General features: G+C 38.4%; 1 protein-coding gene across 6 annotated transcripts in view; it reads left to right on the top strand.

Annotated features, from left to right (window-relative positions):
- The window catches only part of SYNE2 (spectrin repeat containing nuclear envelope protein 2), a 187,598-nt gene that overhangs the window by 57,983 nt on the left and 111,239 nt on the right, over positions 1-18,376 (top strand). For 4 of the 6 annotated variants that reach the window (XR_013951889.1, XM_080593984.1, XM_080593982.1 and 1 more), the window contains exons 32-46: positions 926-1,084; positions 1,777-1,938; positions 4,429-4,530; positions 5,866-6,066; positions 6,903-7,068; positions 7,677-7,789; positions 8,845-9,047; positions 9,453-9,572; positions 9,660-9,948; positions 10,800-10,969; positions 13,507-13,816; positions 14,568-14,732; positions 15,474-15,830; positions 16,347-16,481; positions 17,110-17,271. Coding sequence is in view for 5 of the 6 variants with exons in the window: in XM_080593984.1 (XP_080450110.1) it covers positions 926-1,084; positions 1,777-1,938; positions 4,429-4,530; positions 5,866-6,066; positions 6,903-7,068; positions 7,677-7,789; positions 8,845-9,047; positions 9,453-9,572; positions 9,660-9,948; positions 10,800-10,969; positions 13,507-13,816; positions 14,568-14,732; positions 15,474-15,830; positions 16,347-16,481; positions 17,110-17,271 (2,814 nt within the window). In the remaining variant the exon portion in view is untranslated. The remainder of the gene's footprint in view (positions 1-925; positions 1,085-1,776; positions 1,939-4,428; positions 4,531-5,865; positions 6,067-6,902; positions 7,069-7,676; positions 7,790-8,844; positions 9,048-9,452; positions 9,573-9,659; positions 9,949-10,799; positions 10,970-13,506; positions 13,817-14,567; positions 14,733-15,473; positions 15,831-16,346; positions 16,482-17,109; positions 17,272-18,376) is intronic. The other 2 variants (XM_080593985.1, XM_080593986.1) reach the window with 1 other exon arrangement.

Here is an 18,376-nt window from a genome sequence, read left to right as displayed (position 1 = left end):
AATACTCAGGCAATGGGATGGGTGTCCACGTGCATCATTTGCCCTCCACCCCACCCTGAGTTTTGCAACTACTGCTCTCAGAATTGCAGTCTCCAAGAGCAGCTGCATAGCACAGACTTGTCCTGGAGTACCGATGATTTGTTATTTATAATTATATATAATAGTAACAGAAGATTGTCTGCCTTGTTCTGGTTTGTAACTGCCATCCCTCACCTTATCTCAGCGGTTGACAGTGTCTGTATGAGAAGACACTTGTCGGCTCTGGGAAATGGGAGCTTTTAGTATCAAATTGCTTAACGCTAGAGGTCAGTGTTTCATTTCCAGTACGCTTCCATGTTTGTAAACACTGACGTTGCAAACAAGCACAAAGAAGCAGTCTAGCGCTAAACTAGAAAATAGAAAAAAAGGACATTTCTGTTTCTGTTAGTAGCATATTTGACAATGGCTATGTTTAAGTAGGATCTAAGTGCTTTTTTTTTTAAAAAAAAGTAGTTCAAAACCTCAAAAGCTCCAGGTTATATTTTTTTAGAGTTTATTACATTGTGCATTGTTTGTTTTTGTAACTGAGGTACTGTGTATGGGGATATACAGTCCCCTTGGGTCTTGTGATTATTATTTTTAAATCAAACTGTGGTTTTGAATCTTGTAGTCAGAAGTATATTGTCCGTAGTTCCCACTCAGCTGTTTTTCAGCCAGTAACAGAACAATACAGATTTCTAACAGGGAATTGTTCCTATCAGCATGACAGGGATATAATGGCAGAGGATACATTCCTAGTCTCATCATATTACATTAAAATGATTATTTTGTGTAATGCTGTTATTTCTCTAAACTAAAAAGAATAGCACATCACTTCACAATGTTTTATTGAAGAAACCGTTTTAAGTAAACATGCTTGTAAATATCCACTTGGTCTTTTTCACAGATTGAAGAGGCAAAAGAGGAATTTCATGATCACTCTGAAGATGTAGACAAAATAAATCAGATCTGCAAAAACCTTCAATTCCAGCTCAATAAAATGAGAAGCTTTGAGGAGCCTCCGTTTGAGAATGAGGCTAACATTATTGTGGACAGATGGCTGGATGTACGTAAAAAGCAAATTATCAGGGTGGTCTTATCTGTTATGCATTATAGTAATTGATTCTGACTCATGTGTAATATTTGGAATAAATTAAGTGCAATATGGTAGATTCTTAAGAGAGAAATCCAAGTGTTTACTAGAGCAAAGTTTACAAGTGGCTATTGGTGTAATGCTTTTGATGTGTCAGGTAGTTTATATCATTGGCGCCCTTAACAGTAAGTAATTCTGGGAGATGCAGAAAGGCAATATTTTGCTTTCTGCGTGAATCTGTAAGCTTCCATAATAACTTCACTGTATTTAGACTTTGGAGACAATTGAGAGAATTACAGTGCTGGTGCTGTTGGTGAGAAATGTTTGCCATAGTTGATATAAGCGGTGCATCAGTACTGAGATTAGATGGTATTTACTGAAAGTAGATAAACATTAATGATCAAGGCTCCTTCCTAAACCTGCCTTAAAACTGGCAAGCTGCCGTTGTGATTGGTGTGTTTAGCGACATGTGTAGCAGGGATTTAAATATCTTCTCTATGACCAGTTTGCCGTGAAGACACATGAGATTTTTTCCCTTGCTGCACTTGTTGTTTATGGGGGTGGTTTCATCTCGCTCAGATTATATTACGCTGCTTTTGTTTTTAGAATATAACTTAACATTTTTGAAATCTGTGTGTGTTTTCTGTATATAAATCTCTCGGTAGATCAATGAAAAGACTGAAAACTACTGTGATAATTTGGGAAGAGCTCAGGCTCTGTGGGACAAACTTCTTAATTTATCTGGCACAATCGACGCTTGGGCAAATGCAGAACTTAAGAACATCGAAGACCATTGTCTGACTGAAGAGGACCTTACACAGTTACAGGTAATTTGAATGGAAATTCTTTACCCTAAGCTCATGTTATAGTGGTACGGACTTCTGACTATAAGCATGCACATCACAAAGAAATATCAGCACTGCAAAAGCTGAGGAAGTCATAGCATTTGCAATTGTATCTGCCTGGACAGTTTCACTGAAGGTATTGCATAATGTGCAGGGGATACACGTCTTGGAAACTAAAAAATAGAGATGTGTATATGTGTATACAGGCTCTGTGGATATACAAAATTATTTTAAATTAATGCAGCACTACAAATGCTGCTTTATGCTACAAATGCGCCCTCACCCCTTTGTGCTGTACAAACATAAAGCAAAGAGAAGGCCTGGAAAGCTTGTAGTCTAAATATAGTGGTGCACATATTTCCTCGTACGTAGAGAAGAAAGAAAAGAGTGTATATAGGTTAATGATTAGTTTTCTAGCTAGAAATTATCTGTCAGTGAAGATAGTGGAGCCTCAGAAATGGCTGGGCAATGCACACAGTTCAAGAAGAGTTTGCAGATGTGGCTTATTTGCTTCTGGGATCCTTGTATTGGTGTGCTTCCCAGTGTAACTTAATGTGATCCTAATAGTAGCGGCTGGCTGCTACAGGTCACCAGGGGCTGCACACAGGCAGACATCAGTGAAGCCTGGGCAAGACTTGCCCATGCCTCTTCCACACAGGTTACAGCATTAACTGTACAAGTAGGGGTAAAGTAGAGTGTAGAAATACATGCACTAGCTCTGTGCCATTGAAGAACCTCGTATACAGGGGTGAATATTTTAACTTCTGACTAAGGCCATAATCAAACAGCTGCACTGCTCTGTTGTAGTTACAGCCATTCTCTACTAAACAGAAATAATTTCCAGCTTAAGTGGGGTTGAAACATAAATAAATGCCCTATCCACTAGCTTGAAATTATACAGACAGCTTTTTCTCAGTGCTTACATGCTACAAATGCCCTGTTTTTCCTTATGCTTATTTGCAGCACTACTGCCACTCCTATTTGTTCATTTGTTTTAATTTGCAGAGCAATAGAAAGGCAATGTGTTCTTTTTATATAGATCTTCCCAGCGAAACAGTAGTATACGAGCCGTGTAGAGGTGGATATTTTATCACATTATTATTTTCTTTACCACTGTATTGTTAGAGTTGACTTGGGGTAGTTCAGGTCCCTGAGGGCTACACTAAAAATGCACTAGCTGGTGACTGTATCTTAAAAGTCATTTTGTTACCTAGAAACTGCTGAGGCCCACAGTGATGTGACCATGCCCCTGACATCCCTTTCTAGTGGTGCTCAGGAAAGGCTGTCTTGGAGGTGGCTGTGCTGAGGTGTTGTGGCTTGCGGTTTTGACTGGGACAGAGTTACCTTGCTGTTCTTATGCAAGGGAATAATTCACAAAAGAGAGGGAGGGAAAGGGTAAAGGAGAGAGAAACTGTTTCCCATGAGCTACTGTAAAAGTGGAATGGGAGAGAAAACTGAGTTCAGTGTATTTGTATTTTCGTAAAGTGATTAAAGTTTCCAGTGGGAGTCAGGGTTAGGTTCATTAATCTGAAACATTAATCTGGGTCCTGAAACATAACGTTAATGTTAATTACAACCCCAACTGCTGCAATATGTATCACATTACATAGGGTTGAAACCCAGGGTCCTTTGTGACCACTCAGCAGAGCACAGGTGCATGTGCTTACAAGAAAAGTATCACAAAAAACTGAGTAATGAATTATTTGACTGTATATTTAGAGATAGTTTCAGTATAAATAACATGAGAGAAGTCCTGCTTTCCTCTGCTGCCAATCTGGAAATGGGAGCTCTTTTAAGGGCTGCAGTGGGTGAATGGGTGTTGAGGATTCCTTGTGTAGAGATTGCAAAGAAATATTTTGTCCTGAGGAAATTTGGAAACTTGACTTGGGAATCTGAGACAACGTGACTGTTCTTGACGTATCCTCTTTCATAAGTTGAAGCTGGTATTTTACTGTCATGTTATCAGCTTGTTCCAAAATCCATTCTGATGAGTAGAGGTCTTCATATACAAAGGGATTTACTTTAAAAAAGCATGTAGAGGAAGTGTTGTGTTTTATCACATCACTACCAAAGTGTATCATCAGGATGCTGATTTTTGACTTGTATATGATATCTGAGAATGTTTTAACATATGTTACACCTTTTTAAGAAGTAATAAATACAAAACAAAGATTATTTTCCTCCGACTTTGCATGGGTTAATGTAGAAATAAAATAGTTAAGATTGTTAAATTTGTGCTAGATATGCATTGACTACTGCTTTTGCCTGAGAAACTTGGAATGTTTCTGACCCTAGGACAAAAATGTCTGTCTAAATTGCTAGAATGACAATCAGGAAATGGACTGGTTGTGGGAGCTGTATATGACAAAATGAAGAATTAGAAAAGGAGTAATATATTTTTGCCAACAGAAGCATGGAAATTTAATTTGAGAGAAAGCAATATAGGTACAGATGTGTTTTTTTCACTATTAGGCATGCTTACGAGTCCAAGAGCAGAAACTCCAGAAATTTGACAACACAGTGGCCGAGATAGAAGAACTTCTGAACAGTAATGAACCTCCACTGGAGCTACAGGTGGGAAGAAGCTTTTACAGTCAAGATGCTGGTACTCATGACTTAAAGCCCTGCTTTTAGCATCATCTTTGCACAATTATTTCTTTGTTTGACTTAAATCTACCTAAAGATAATTGCAGATATTTTGTTGGCTGTTAGCACTGGCACTTCGTTTGATGTCTTTCTCAAGCTGTTTGAACCAAACTTGTCATTTTAAACACAAAGGCTTCCCTCTGTCATGTGCCTTATAACGGCTCAGACCTGACCCAGCTGTTTTGCAGTCCTGCTTGAAGATGCCAATATCTGTCTGGCCTTTCATTATCGACAAAGAGCAAGGCACAAAGGGACTTTGTCATCCCTTTGGGGATCCCAGCAACTTAGTGTGCTGCTGGTCTATTGTAAACTGTACCTTTACCTGGACGTGGCTTAACGTAGCTTGGTAGTATGTAGCTATTTACACAGAGTGGTGTTTAATATGATGTTTTCCTTTGGGATATCACAAGGAAATCTTAATCTTTTTGTGTTAACTTCACAAACCAAAGTCTTTCTCCACTGTTTGAGACCACATGAGCCTACCTTGCTTGATCCTATCCCAGTTCTGCAAGCTTCTGCTCCCGGTGTCTGTCAGATGCACCTTGAGCTTGACCTGGTTTGGCTATTCGTGTGTTTATCCTCAGCAACCATTGAATTCAGAGAGTTTGATTGATTAAAGTGATCAAAATAGCTTAGAAACAGACTCAGGAACCCCATGGTGTGCATGCTATGCTTCTGGGGAGCACCAGACACCCTCAGCCACCTAGGGCGGTTTTTCAGCATGTGGCCACAATCCCATTGAGTTGCTGTCTCATGCAAATCTGCAGAAGACTTAAGGATAAGGTTAAGGCTATGTTGCTCCTTAGTGACTAGTCCTGAGCCAAAGTTCCCACCTCTCTGCTCTCCTTCCCTGGTTTTGGGGTCAGTGTGGGGAACTTGCCCCAGTGGGATCTCTGCAGGAAGGCGTGTTGTAGAGAGGAGCTTGAACTCTCTTCCCCCTGGTGGCTGAAGGGCATGAAAGGTTTTTATCCAGCTGAGAGCAGACACTATAGTAGACTGACAAATAAATTTGTTAGTAAAGCAGCGTTAGTAAAGGCATCACTAATGAAAATGAACAGATCATTCTTCCTCAGAAAAGCAGGGCTTAAATATTATTACCTTTCAGTTTGTGGAGTGGGAAGGAAAAAAAATGGGATAAACTGTGATTGAAGTGTCTGGACTTCAGATCATTTCATTGCTTTTTACGTCTGTCATGCAGTTCTACAGCATGATAGGAAATCAATCCAATATAATTTCTGACATTTGTTTATTTCCAATTTTAAGGTTATCAGGTCATCTGTTGTGCAAAAGATGGAGTTAATAAAAGACCTTTTGTCAATGAAGCGGCCTACCAGTGAACTCGCTGTGAATACAGCAGAGCTAAAAGGTGACCTTGATCTGGCCAAGACACAGATTGGAATGACTGAATCACTTTTAAAAGCATTATCTCCTTCTGACACCTTAGAGATCTTTACTAAATTAGAGGTAGTGTACCATAAATTAAGCATCTTTTATAATTTTGTTAATTATTTCTACCCTGGGCATGTCTTCATAAGTGTCTGTACATTTAGTAAGCTTCTAGAATAACTGAAGTAAAGAGCTTCACTTGAATATTTCCTAAAGCTGCCAGAAGAAAAGCGTGTTTTCAATGGATGTTATCATATGTAGTTAATTAATCTTTGCAGCTACTGAAAGTGGTTAGTGGTAGGCACAACAACAGTATACCACCCAAGATGATGGGGTACCGGGTTGTGTGTCTGCCAAGACTGGGTAATATACAGATGTCTTTGTGCCACCTGAGTCTGCCTGCAAGGAGAGCTCCCAGTAGGCAATTTAAGCCAACTTTCCATCCTCTACACCAGGGGAGAGGTGAAGAAAGAGCTGCTTTGTGCTTGGAGGTTCACAGCTGTCAAAATTTAAATTTCCTATTGAGCAGCGAATGTATCAGACTGCTAATATTTGGGAAAGTGAAATCACAGGTACTGGAAGAAAGAAATACTTTTTAATTAATTCTCCCAGCTTCACTGAAACATAAGGTATTATTGTGCCCTTCACATATCTATCCTGTGTGATGTCAAAATATATATGAATGGGTGATTACGTATGCATAGAGTTGTATGCACACTGATTAAGGAGAGTTGAGTGCTTATTTCTACCTATTGATTGCTTTCTTAATGTCAATATTCTTGTAAGAAATCATTTTGACATATAAGCAGGACAAAACCCTGACTGGTACTAAAGCAGCCCTGTATAGTAAACTTCTACTTGCACTTCAGATTTTTCCTTTTAACAGATGTCTTTTTTTTTTTTTTTAATTTTAGGAGATACATCAGAAAATTCTACAACAAAAACACCATGTGACATTACTCCAAGAAGAGACAGATTGTCCTGATGTGGATGAATTAAATAAGCAGCTTAAATGTGTCACTGATTTGTTTAATAAGAAGAAAGATGTGTTTCAAGACCATTTCATTGGTGTTTTGAATCGTAAGCAAACACATTTCACATTTATATAGCTTTCTAGGTTTGTGAGTACCGTCTTAATCAGTTTTGTCATGAAATTAATTGATTTTTGTTTTAGTATCACAAACAAATGTATTGCTAAAAAACAAGGTAAAGATTTGGATAAAAATGGCTTTTTTTTCCAACAAATCACTTGATCTAAATCCAAAGTATTTTGTTTCTTATTTTTACATTTTAAAAACAGATAAAAGAAGTATAAAACATAATTCAGGAATTAATATAAAAACAGTTTAAAAAATACAAAAAATCAAACTTCTTCATTTTTTCCAATTATTTTTATATAATTTTAGATATGAGAATGAATAGCATTATTAATTCCTTTTTGTTTTATGCAGCCACAGTATTGTGCCAGTTTAGAAGTAGGCCCAAAGGTAATCTCATCTTCAGATAGGTTTTTGAATAGTGTTTGTGTGTGTGTAGAAATGAGAAAAATTGGTAATACGCTATTCCAGGCCTTATTTACTGAAATAAATAAATAAATGTAATTACAAATTGTCTGAAATGTTCATGTTAAATAGGGATTTTCTTTTACAGAATACAATTAATGAAAATTGGAATGTATCTTTTTCCAGGTCAGTGCAAGAATTTTAATGACTGGTTCAGCAGCACTCAGCTGTCTTTGAAGGACTGCTTTGAACCCTCAGAAACAAAACAGGTGCTAGAAGAAAGACAGCAGAGGCTAAAGGTAAACTATTAAAATGTTCTGATCTCTAAAGCTGGTTCTTCTTGAAATTTTACTTTTTTATACAGAAGACTGTTCTTGGGAGTGAATTCATGTACTGTAGTTTGTAACTCGAGGCTGAAAGAGCATTTCATGTAACATAAAGCATTGGGACAATAAGTGGAATGAAAATAAAACTGAGTTAAAATTAAATACCAGTGTTCAAGTTCAGAGCATATTTGGGCAAGTAAGAGATGGGATGGTAGTTAGTAAAAGTAAATGGACCCTGACCACATACTTCAGTGTGCAAATATGCAGAAAGTCAAATGTGTAGAGATTAAAATGAAATTCCGACCCCCCACTGGATTCAAATGTGAAAAAATTGCATTCACTTAGTTGTAGCCAGATTTTCACTCTTAACTCAAATAGAATCAACAGACTAGAGATAGAAGGGCCACAGCATCTGCAAGAAGTAATCACAGTTTATCAGAAGACAGCGATGTCAGTCCTAGATTTGAACACTGCCTTTGCCAGTTTCTCTGTGGTTTTGTGCTGTAGAGAAAAAAAAATCAAATTGTCTTCATTACTTTCTCCTTATTTTGCAAACAACAACTTTTCATTTGCAGGCATCAGCAAACTATAAATTAACATACATTCATATCCAGAAACTGGAATTGCTGTAGAAAAGTTGGTGGAGATAATGGGTCAAAAACTCTTAAATATCATAGAGTCATAGAATGGTTTGGGTCAGAGGGGACCGTTAAAGATCACCTAGTCCAACACCCCTGCAGGGAGGACATCTTTCACTAGATCCGGTTGCCCAAAGCCCCATCCAACCTGGCCTTGAACGCCTCCAGGGATGGGGCATTCACAGCTTCTCTGGGCAGCCTCTTCCAGTGCCTCACAACCCTCTGAGTGACAAAATAGCTGCTTGTCAGAAGTGGGATTTGAACCCACGCCTCCAGAGGAGACTGCGACCTGAACGCAGCGCCTTAGACCGCTCGGCCATTCTGACAGTGTTGTTCTGTTACACAGCATCAAATTTCACAAATGCATGTTGTGTTTGTGCTCTTATTCAGCACTTCTTAACTTCCGAAGGCAAAGACAGAGATATCCAAGAGGTTAAGACTTTATTGAATAAAGTGAAGCATTACTTGCCCAAAGCGAGCATTAACCAGCTTAACAGCCGTGTGAGAGATCAAGAAGCAGAACTACAGAGATTGATATCCAAATGTCAGAAACAGGAAAAGGAAGTTGGTGCATCTCTCCAGCAGCTCAGTAGGTACGGAACTAATGTCAATTCTGGCATTTTAATCACAAATGATATAAAATGATTCATTATTAAACAGCCATAGTGAACAGCAAACAACCCTGCTTTTTATTAAAGGTGATATTTTAATAAAGGTCAGTGAGTGTTTTGTTGTATGTTTCAAGTGTCATTTCTCTTCATAGCAGAATCAGTATTACGTAGGATCATATGCTTATGTGTTTCCTAGGAGCACGTGTTTATGTGTTTCAGTGACATGAACCAGGATACTTAAAACTATCCATAAGCTAAGTTTTAAGTAGAAGTCTGATCATGTGCTTGATATTTAGGTTACTTTTTCAGCAAAATACTATTGTCAGCAGGTTTTACTCATGCAATGCCTCTCATTTTGAGCTGCACTTGTGTTTATTCTCTCTTTAGCCTTGAAGAAAGCAGCACTGTCTTAGAAGAATGGCTCATCACTCAGGAGGAAAAACTACAAGAGATCAAAAAAGATGAGACAAAACTTGAAGACTTGTATAAAACATTGTTAATGCAAAGGTACCGTTGTCTTCGGGCTCTACCTAAAGAAGATTGTTCGATGTTGTTACAAGAAGTAGATGTTTGTTCATTTGTTGTGTTTTTCAGAGAAGAATTTGACTCCTTGGCTCAGCTAGCAAATTCCTTGAGGGAGGCTGGGCTGACAGGAGATGGAACCATTTCAGAAACCAGTGGTCTGATCAGTAGATATCATACACTAGTGACCAGTGTAAGTGAAATGGCAGGGAATTCTCAGGGACTTCCAGTGGAAGGACAAAATTTTGAAGAGCTTGCCCAGGATATGTCTAGCTGGATCAAAAGGCTTGAGAAGGCCGTTAATAGCCTGAGATCACAGGAAAGTGAGTTGCCACCAGACGAAAGAAGTAATCAGATAAAGGTATTGTGTTAAATATATTCCTATTGCACTTCACAGCTCGCTCATTATCAGACTAATGCTTGATGAGTCTGTATGTTATGAAGGATACTGCGATTGCTTGTGGTTTTGTGGCTTGTTCAGTGTGTGTCTGGGGTAAATGTTTGATTGTTGTTTTTTGTTGTTGTTTGTTTGTTTGTTTGCTTGTTTTGCGTAGTTAATTAAGCACATATGAGGAGATTTTCTGCTGCACCTCTGGGTGGAGCAATACTGAACTCATAGCCCAGGGAAGGGTGCTTGTGGCCATGCATTTTACCAGCACAAACTACTCCAGAGGTGGAGGGGGAGGTCAGTAGTATAGATGGGGCACCTGGAGAGCCTCCACAGAATGTGTGGATTCTTGAGTGTGTTGCAGTGCTCTAGGGCTGGGCTCCTCCACTGTCTGGGTGCGTCTCTCAGGCCCCTACATCCTCTCTGCTGTCTCCTCCCTCCAATGAGTTAGGAGGTTTCCTAACAGCGTAGCCAGAAATGAGGCTGCTCTGATTTACATGTTTCTTTCTGTGGAAGGGGTAATATTGTGACAAATATATTTTCTTAAGATTTGGAACTATTCTTCTATTGTGTTAGCCCGATAGTGCTTTTGTCTTATCGAGTGGAAAATAATTATTAAATCTCAGCTTCATTATCCCAAAGTTTCTAAAATTAGATGATCTATCTGTTTATATATTGGCTATGTGATATGTTGGAAGGAGAAATCTTTTTTCTTGAACAGCGGTGTACAAAGAATGAAAGATTTCATTGGTAATACCTTGTATTCTGTAACCAAAAATAGTTTTATTTGTACTGTTACTGCTTCTGCTTCTTGTCTAATACAGGAAATCACAGCTCTCAAAAATGCAGGAGATGTCAAAATACAGAGCATGGTAGCTCTAGGAGAAATGTTAATGAGAAACGAGAAAATTAAGAAGCCAGAGGTTCAGCAGACTATATCTGAGCTCAAGAACCAGTGGGAAAGCACCTGTCAGTTAGCCACTGAATATAGAAGGTAATGTGGAATTTGGCGAGGGGTGGCATGGATCAAATTGCTATATTGATTTTCTTCTCTTCTTCCTGCACCAGTTGCGTTGAATTTCTGTTCTTTGGGGACAGAACAAGACACCTACAAAAGTACTTGCGCTTTAGTATTCTAGAGGAGCAGGTTGCAGTTCAGATGGAACGGTCTTATGAGGTTTAGCCAAGATGTGTAAGGGGAGTAGCAGGACAGCTGATGAGGTCTGCCCAGCTTGGCTCAGATTCCCTTTTGATACTGAAGCAGTTCTGCCAGTCTTGTTTTTTTTTTTTTTTAAAAAAGAAAGAAAGTATGTGCTTCTTGTTTTTCTTAGACTGTGCAGCAAGGGTGCACTGATTTAACTGCTGTGATGGCCCTCCGTTTTTTTTTTTTTTTTAATTTCCTGAAGATAGCTACAGAGCTAAAACACTTGTTAATGCTATTTTTAAGTTCTCTTTCACATTCACATTTCTAACTTGAAAAAGCCTCTTTACAAAATTTAAGCCAATGATAAACTTCAAGTTATGAAATAAACTCTGCTTTGAGCATCACATTTGTGGATCCTTCGTTGAAAACTCTGGTATTAATTTTCAGCCACTGAGAATTGGTTGATTTCTGAACCAGTGAATTTCAAGCGTTCTATGTATAAGTAACCTTATACCTGAAATGAATACTAAAGGAACAACAGGCTCTTACAAGGTGGTGTAAATGCATCAGTCATGCAAGATACTAATAAAAACCCCTGACAGTCCTATCATGAGCTCTGATAAGACAGTTATAGCGGTTGGAAACTAATTGAACTCAGGCACTAATTGTATATGTCAGGCCACCATGGAGTGCACAGCTTTGTTCTCTTTAATTAAGATAAGTACAGACCTCTCATATTATGCAGTTATTTTCAGGGGAGTACTTTGGAAATTTAAAATGCATCTATTAACCATTGCATTTAGGCTTAGAGAAGGCAAGCAACTAACTGCTTTTTCCATATTAATTTTGTCGTGTTTTTTAAGGAAGAAATTCTTTACTGTGAGGGTGGTGAGGCACTGGCACAAATTACTCTCTGTCAAGGTCTGTTCATAGGTTGGTCAGAAAAGGCACTTTAGTGTCTGTGGCATTGTCATGACTGTGTCTGGTAGCCAAATTGATTATTTAAAACATGTCAGATGATTCCAGGTGTGTGGTGAAAACATAAACTAAAGTTCTCACTGTGCAAATGAGGACAGTTTCAAGATGTTTGTCTGCTGTAATGTCCTTGAATGTTACCATAGTTGAGTAAAATCACAGGGAAATTTGCTGTTGGGATCAATGAAAGCTAGAGTAGGCCTACTGTATACTTTTTTAAAATGACCAGTGAAGGAATTATTAAAAATAAGTACTTCAGAGAATATTCAGTTGTCTTCTCTTATTACTGAGCACTCAACGCAAGCAGTACAAGCGGTGTTCAGAAAGAAAGAGCACTGGCTACATTGGATCCAACATAACAGAACGCAGAACACCCTCTTCACAGCATGTTGAAGACAGGAAATGAGGTGCTCAGCACATCTGAAGAGATGCTCAGGACCTTGCAGCATTAGACCTGTGAATAGCAGATGTGATACACCACACCTGATGCATCCAGCAGTGTGAAGCTGGAATAGGGAGCTTATGGCAAGAGTGCTTAACGTGTGAGGCTATGTTTTATTTGTCATTTGCCAAAAATACAAATCTTGAGGAGATTTAAGCTTTACTTTTCTCCTCTTTTCCCTGCTGTACTTCATAGAATTATAACCAGACTGTATTTATTTGGATTTGTTTGTGTGGGATCATATTTTCAAATGTTGGCATTTAAGTTCCATCTGGAAAGTATTGGAACTTCATCACTGAATGTGAACGTACAAATGTTATTTAATGGCCTTTAGTCTCACTAATTATAGTTGCATATTTCCTGTGGACAAACGCAACCTGTTCACCTTCAGTGAATCAGCGGGCATGTTTATAAAGCAAACAAATCAAAATCTAATGTCAAGATCAGTGAAGCAGGCACTGGACTGTGATAACACAACCCATATTGCATATGCTGGTTTTGTTCTCTGTATATTTGAAAGGCTCTCGCCAGCACTCCCCCATCACCCCCATTTATACCAAATCAATGTTTCACTCCAGAACATTCCCTTTCAGAGGCTGTCTTAAGAAGTTTTTCAGGGAAATAGATTTGTAGTCATACTGTATTTCTGAAACATTAGCATTCTGATGCATTAGCATCACATCTCAGATGCTAGAAACTATAGGTTTATAGGTTGAGATTTAAGGTGTATCTGAGAGAGTTAGTCACTTGTCCTGCATTTAAGTTCAGTTCAGCAGAACTAACTTAAGTGTCTTTCATTTTCATCCCCTTGAAAATTCCAGTCTAAAGCAGGTCATTAATTTAAAACCGAAAGAAAAGTATTCAGCATGCTGGTGTTTGTTCTAATTGTTGACTTGCTCACAATTTGACATTTTTTTAGGTAACGAATGCAACATTTTTTAATACTATTAAAACCAATATTTTTTCTTAGCCCTCAAGAGCAACTTCAGCTCACCAGGGAGCAATATGAGCAAAGCAAAGAAAGTCTGAGACTGGCTCTGAATGAACTGAAGAAAGAGCAACAAGAGATGGGTTTTGCCCTTCAGCCTGGTTTGCAGGAGAAGCAAGCTCAGTTGACAAGCTATGCCCATCTCCTGCAGAAAGCAGAAGAATTAACTTCCCAGTTTAATGAATTGGAAAGCCAGGATCACCTACAGGGTTGCACTGAGAATCCCTACTTCACAGAGGAATCGTGGTTGGAATTAAAACACCAACATGAAAATCTGCTCAGCCAGCTACAGGTTGGAACCTCACTCTCTTTTCTTATGAGAATGTTCGTGCAAAATGTCTGTTTGATTGCAGTTCTCACTGTTTGCCTGTAGTCTCATTCAACTGGCAAGTTTATGGGTAAAACTAGGAGTGGTGAAAGTTCCTTTGTAAAAGGGATGGGAATTCCTCTATCTCTCTCTCCCCCCTACCATGTGAAAAAAAGCACCAGAAGTTCATATTTCTCACTGCCATGTGCTTTGCAGAAGACTAAATGTTTAGAGCGAGGTAAGTGTGAAGAATAAAAATTTGCAACTGTATAAACAGATTTAGATAGCTTTAATATGAAGCATTTGTTCCTATGTTCTCCAAGCCACAGGATTTTTTTTTTTTCCTTTTGGAAGGATGAATTACTTTTCTTGCATGTTGTTTTTTATTGGTTCCACCCAGTTTAGTACCAGTAAACTGCCTTTGCACCCATTGTGGTATTCTGCATCTAATTTTTCAACCATTTCGGATGGGAAACGTCCCTTTTACAAATATATTCTTACAGAATGTGAACTCCTCTGTTTCTTGCTACGAATGAGGATTTTGTTCATGGTGAAGTCCATGGTATGCTGGGAAGAAGGGAAGACATCTGTGCAGCTGTGGTTAACTGGATACTTTATGGGAAACAAGCAAGTGTTTTGCACTGATGATGTCCTGGAAAAGATCTGTCAGTCTGTGGATAAGTTATATTTGTGTGAGTTAACAGTGGACTAATCCCTTTTACTCCTTGGTTTCTAGACCAGAGTGCAGACATTGGAAAGACATGTTCAAGAGCACCAGCAGTTTCAGGATATGGTGACAGGCTTGAGCACTGAGCTAAAAACTCTCTCTGAAAAGCTTGCTGATTGTGGAAGTCCAGCAATGGAACAACCATCCTCTGAGCAAAAGCAGTTGAAATCACAGGTATGTTGCAGGTTTTGCATTATGGAGAAACCGGGTCTGTGCCCTGGGGGCTTGTAGAAATAATCAGATATATAAGAGAAGAGCTACTTGTGTCAAAGTGAAGAACTAAGAAACACTTATATAAAGTATATGTTGTGTTCCTTTTATAAAGATAATTGTAGGCCTGAAACCACTCTTAATGAACTTAGTGGACCTTTGCTGTTAATTGAACTGAAGGTAGAAGTGTCCTCACCTCAAGCATACAGACTTTATCAAATTTTTAGAAGTGTCCTTAATGCATAGGTAGGCATTTTCCTGCAGTTTGGGAGAACTGAGAACAATCTTATACCTGTGAGTATAGGGAGCTACTGAAAGCTGAAACTGTAACTCAGATATGGATTGCTGCAATTTCCCTTCCTCCAGAATTTGCTATACTTCTAGCAAATTTAAAAAAAAAAAAAAAAAAAAAAAAGTAATAGGAAATAGGAGAGGAAGCGATTAAGCAATTATCTTTTTCAAACTTGGGAAGATCACTGTGCACCTCACAGAATGCTACCTGATTATCGTTGTCTTAATGCATATAGCTTCAGGTGCTCTCTGTTAGTATTTGACTTTCTGCAGCAAATAGGTCTTCATGTACTTCTCAGCACAGTTTGTTGTTCACAGCAAATATTTATGATTTTCGTGATTGACTTTAGATCTTAGCATTAAGTATATTGAGTAAAGACATGTTTCAATAAAATGTTTTCTTCCTGTTTAAAGGAACAACAAGCACCTCTTAGTCGATTTGAAGACACGTTAAAGAAGATTTTGGTTTTAGCAGAAACTGTTAAACAAAGCACTTCTTCACCAGGACAGAAGTTTATTAAGGATGAGATTGAAACACTTCAGAGTGAACATAGGAGTCTGGAAGAAAGACTTGAAAATGTCAAGCAAAAGGAAGAAAATATTTTCAGTGAAGCCCTTGAGTTAAAAGATGAGCTTGCTGATGAAATACAGATGGAGGATAAGACAGATACAATGCTAGAGAGAGAGATTCAGGTCACTTCTGATACTCCTGTTGCTACAGAAGAGAGCTTCACAACAGTAGAGTTTAAGGAGTGTTTGGAAATGCATAATGTGAGTATAGTTCTGACAGTAATGACAGTAGAAGACTTGTTAAAGAGACATCTGTCTCTCAAATGCCTTTTGTATATTGCATCCTACATTGCTTTTTTAACTTCATTGAAATTAAGCCTTCTGTAAGTATATGTGTATAATTCAAAGGTGTGGAGAAGAACTCCCTAAGCTTGTTCTAATAAGTCTATTGGAAACTGCAACTTTCAATTTAAGCACAAATTGTTTATTAACGTTCTCAAGTAATGTAATTAGAGCAGGTGTCCTTTGGAGGGAATAGGTGTGTAGATAAGAAAGTTACAGATAGGCCTCTGTCAAAAAAAAACATAGTCCTTTCTTTTGCAGTAGTTTCAGAACTTTGAGAGCTTCTTTTAAACCAGTAAGACTTATATTTAGGACTACAAAACAATATTTTTCCTGTTTGTTTTCATATATTCAATTTTTTGCCATTTAGAGGTTTGATATTAAAATATATTTACAGTCACACAAGTAGGTTTTATGTTATTTTATTTCTCTTAGGGTCAAGATGTAAATGGGAATGTGTCAGAGAAAGAAACGAAAAATGATCCACTTTTGGAGGAAAGCAGTGTATTGTCAAACAGCCCATTACAGGGTATCCATCAAGGAAAGGACGAATTTGGGCAAACTGCTCAGGTGCCTGACAAATATATTTTAATTCATGTCAGTGTATATATATGTGTGTCTGTTGAAGAGAAACACCCATTTAATTCCTCAAAATTTGTAGGCAGGCACAACATATGTAATGAGTGATTGAGATCACTAACCTGGAACTGGTGATGTTAAGGGCATCTCAGGCCATTTACACCATAAATAACTTCACACGTGCAAAGTTGAAGGGATGGTTTGGAGAACTCCCTCATTGATATAATCATCCAGCAACAGCAATTGCATGCAGAGATGACCATCAAAATATCAGAGTGGAATCCACCTGTACAGAGATTTCTGGAGAAGGAGCAAGATTAATATTTAGGGTTGCCAAATGTGTCTAAGGAGAAACTACTATGACAGTGTTAAAAATCACGTGGACACTTAACTCCTGTTTGGTTTCTCCTGAAACTGTTTTGTAGTGATTTAAGGTCCTGATCTGGCAAACAAATCTGAGCAGGTTGTCCCAAGGAGACTGTGGGTTTGGGATACCTCCATTCATTAACCTAGACTGAAGAACAAGTAAAAGGCATGTGGAGTACGTTGTTCTTTGATAAGCATAGATTCTGGACTGTGATTTTTACTAGTTGTGAACATTTTGTACTTTTCAAACTAGGAGGAGGGTGATAAAGAGAGCCCAAGTATGGACAAACGTGACAGAGTCCAAGAAGACCTTCTGGACAGTGCAGTTCCGGGTGGTGAAGCAGAACTAGAAAGACATCAGGATGGTGTTGGTATTGATAGTGATGAAACAAGAAAGGAAACATGTCCAGTGGAAGTAAGTGGACATGAAATGACAGTGAGTGATTGAATTTGAGGATATATGTGTACAGTTTAGTTGTAATGGTGATGATTCTACCAATAAATTAATAATAAAAGTTATACAAACATACTCAAGTTACACTGAGGTATTTTTGCCTGATGTGTGGTATACACACAGTTAGTATGCATTAACTGTCTGAATCCTTTCATGTACCTTTAAAATGTGTAGGGAGGATTTTTTTTTCATTACTGTGGGCTGCCACAAAGTGGTTTTCTGAGGACATTGCATTCCAAATCACCCGGGCATTTTGTGATGCCTTTTAACAATTTTGCTTGAATTCTGTTATTTTCCTTGAATCTTTTTCATTTATTTAGATATCTTACTTATATATTTACTTTGCATGTATGAGGTTGCATCTGAAATGCTGTGTCCTGTTTTATGCACCCTGATAAAAGTGCAATTTTGACAAACTGGAGCAGTGGTTAAGGGCTGGAGCCATGATGTATGGGAGTTCTTGCTGGAGATACAAGGCTAATCTGGGGGTCTAGTTGCCATCATAATCTCTCTGAAGGGTTGTTACAGAGAAGACAGAGCCAGACTCTTCTCAGACATTTAGTTTTAGCAAACTCCCTGAGATATTGAAGACAGCATAGTCATGACAAGACAGAACACAGTGTGCACTCATGAACTTGCTGAGAATCAGGGTAAAGTATCTCATTCTGGGTTATGAGTGGACTACTTTCAGTACATATCTTATCTGACTTGCAGCCAATAGCTCAGGTATCCCTGCAGCACGAACAAGTCACTAGTTCTGTGCTCTCAATCATGGACTTGCTGTAAGTATTTGCCATTCCTTATTTTGGCTATGAATATGCTGCCTGGTAGTTGGCTGGGTGCCGAACCGCAGGCACTCTGTCTACAGTGCAAGTACAAGATTGAAGCCTCAGGAGGAAGCTAAACCTTTTAAAAATGCATTCAAGACTGCATCCAGGGGTACACAGTTCAAAGTCCATGCTTAGAATAATGAAGCGTGAACAGTGTAGGTCAGAGGAAGAACACTTGCAATCTGCAATTTTTACTAAAACTTATAACAAAATTATAGCACTACTTCTTCTAAACG

Source organism: Anser brachyrhynchus, assembly GCF_964034855.1.
Source record: "Anser brachyrhynchus genome assembly, chromosome: 5".
Taxonomy (NCBI): Eukaryota; Metazoa; Chordata; class Aves; order Anseriformes; family Anatidae; genus Anser; species Anser brachyrhynchus.
The sequence above is the reverse complement of the archived record's forward strand: the minus strand, read 5'-3'. Positions and strand labels throughout refer to the sequence as shown.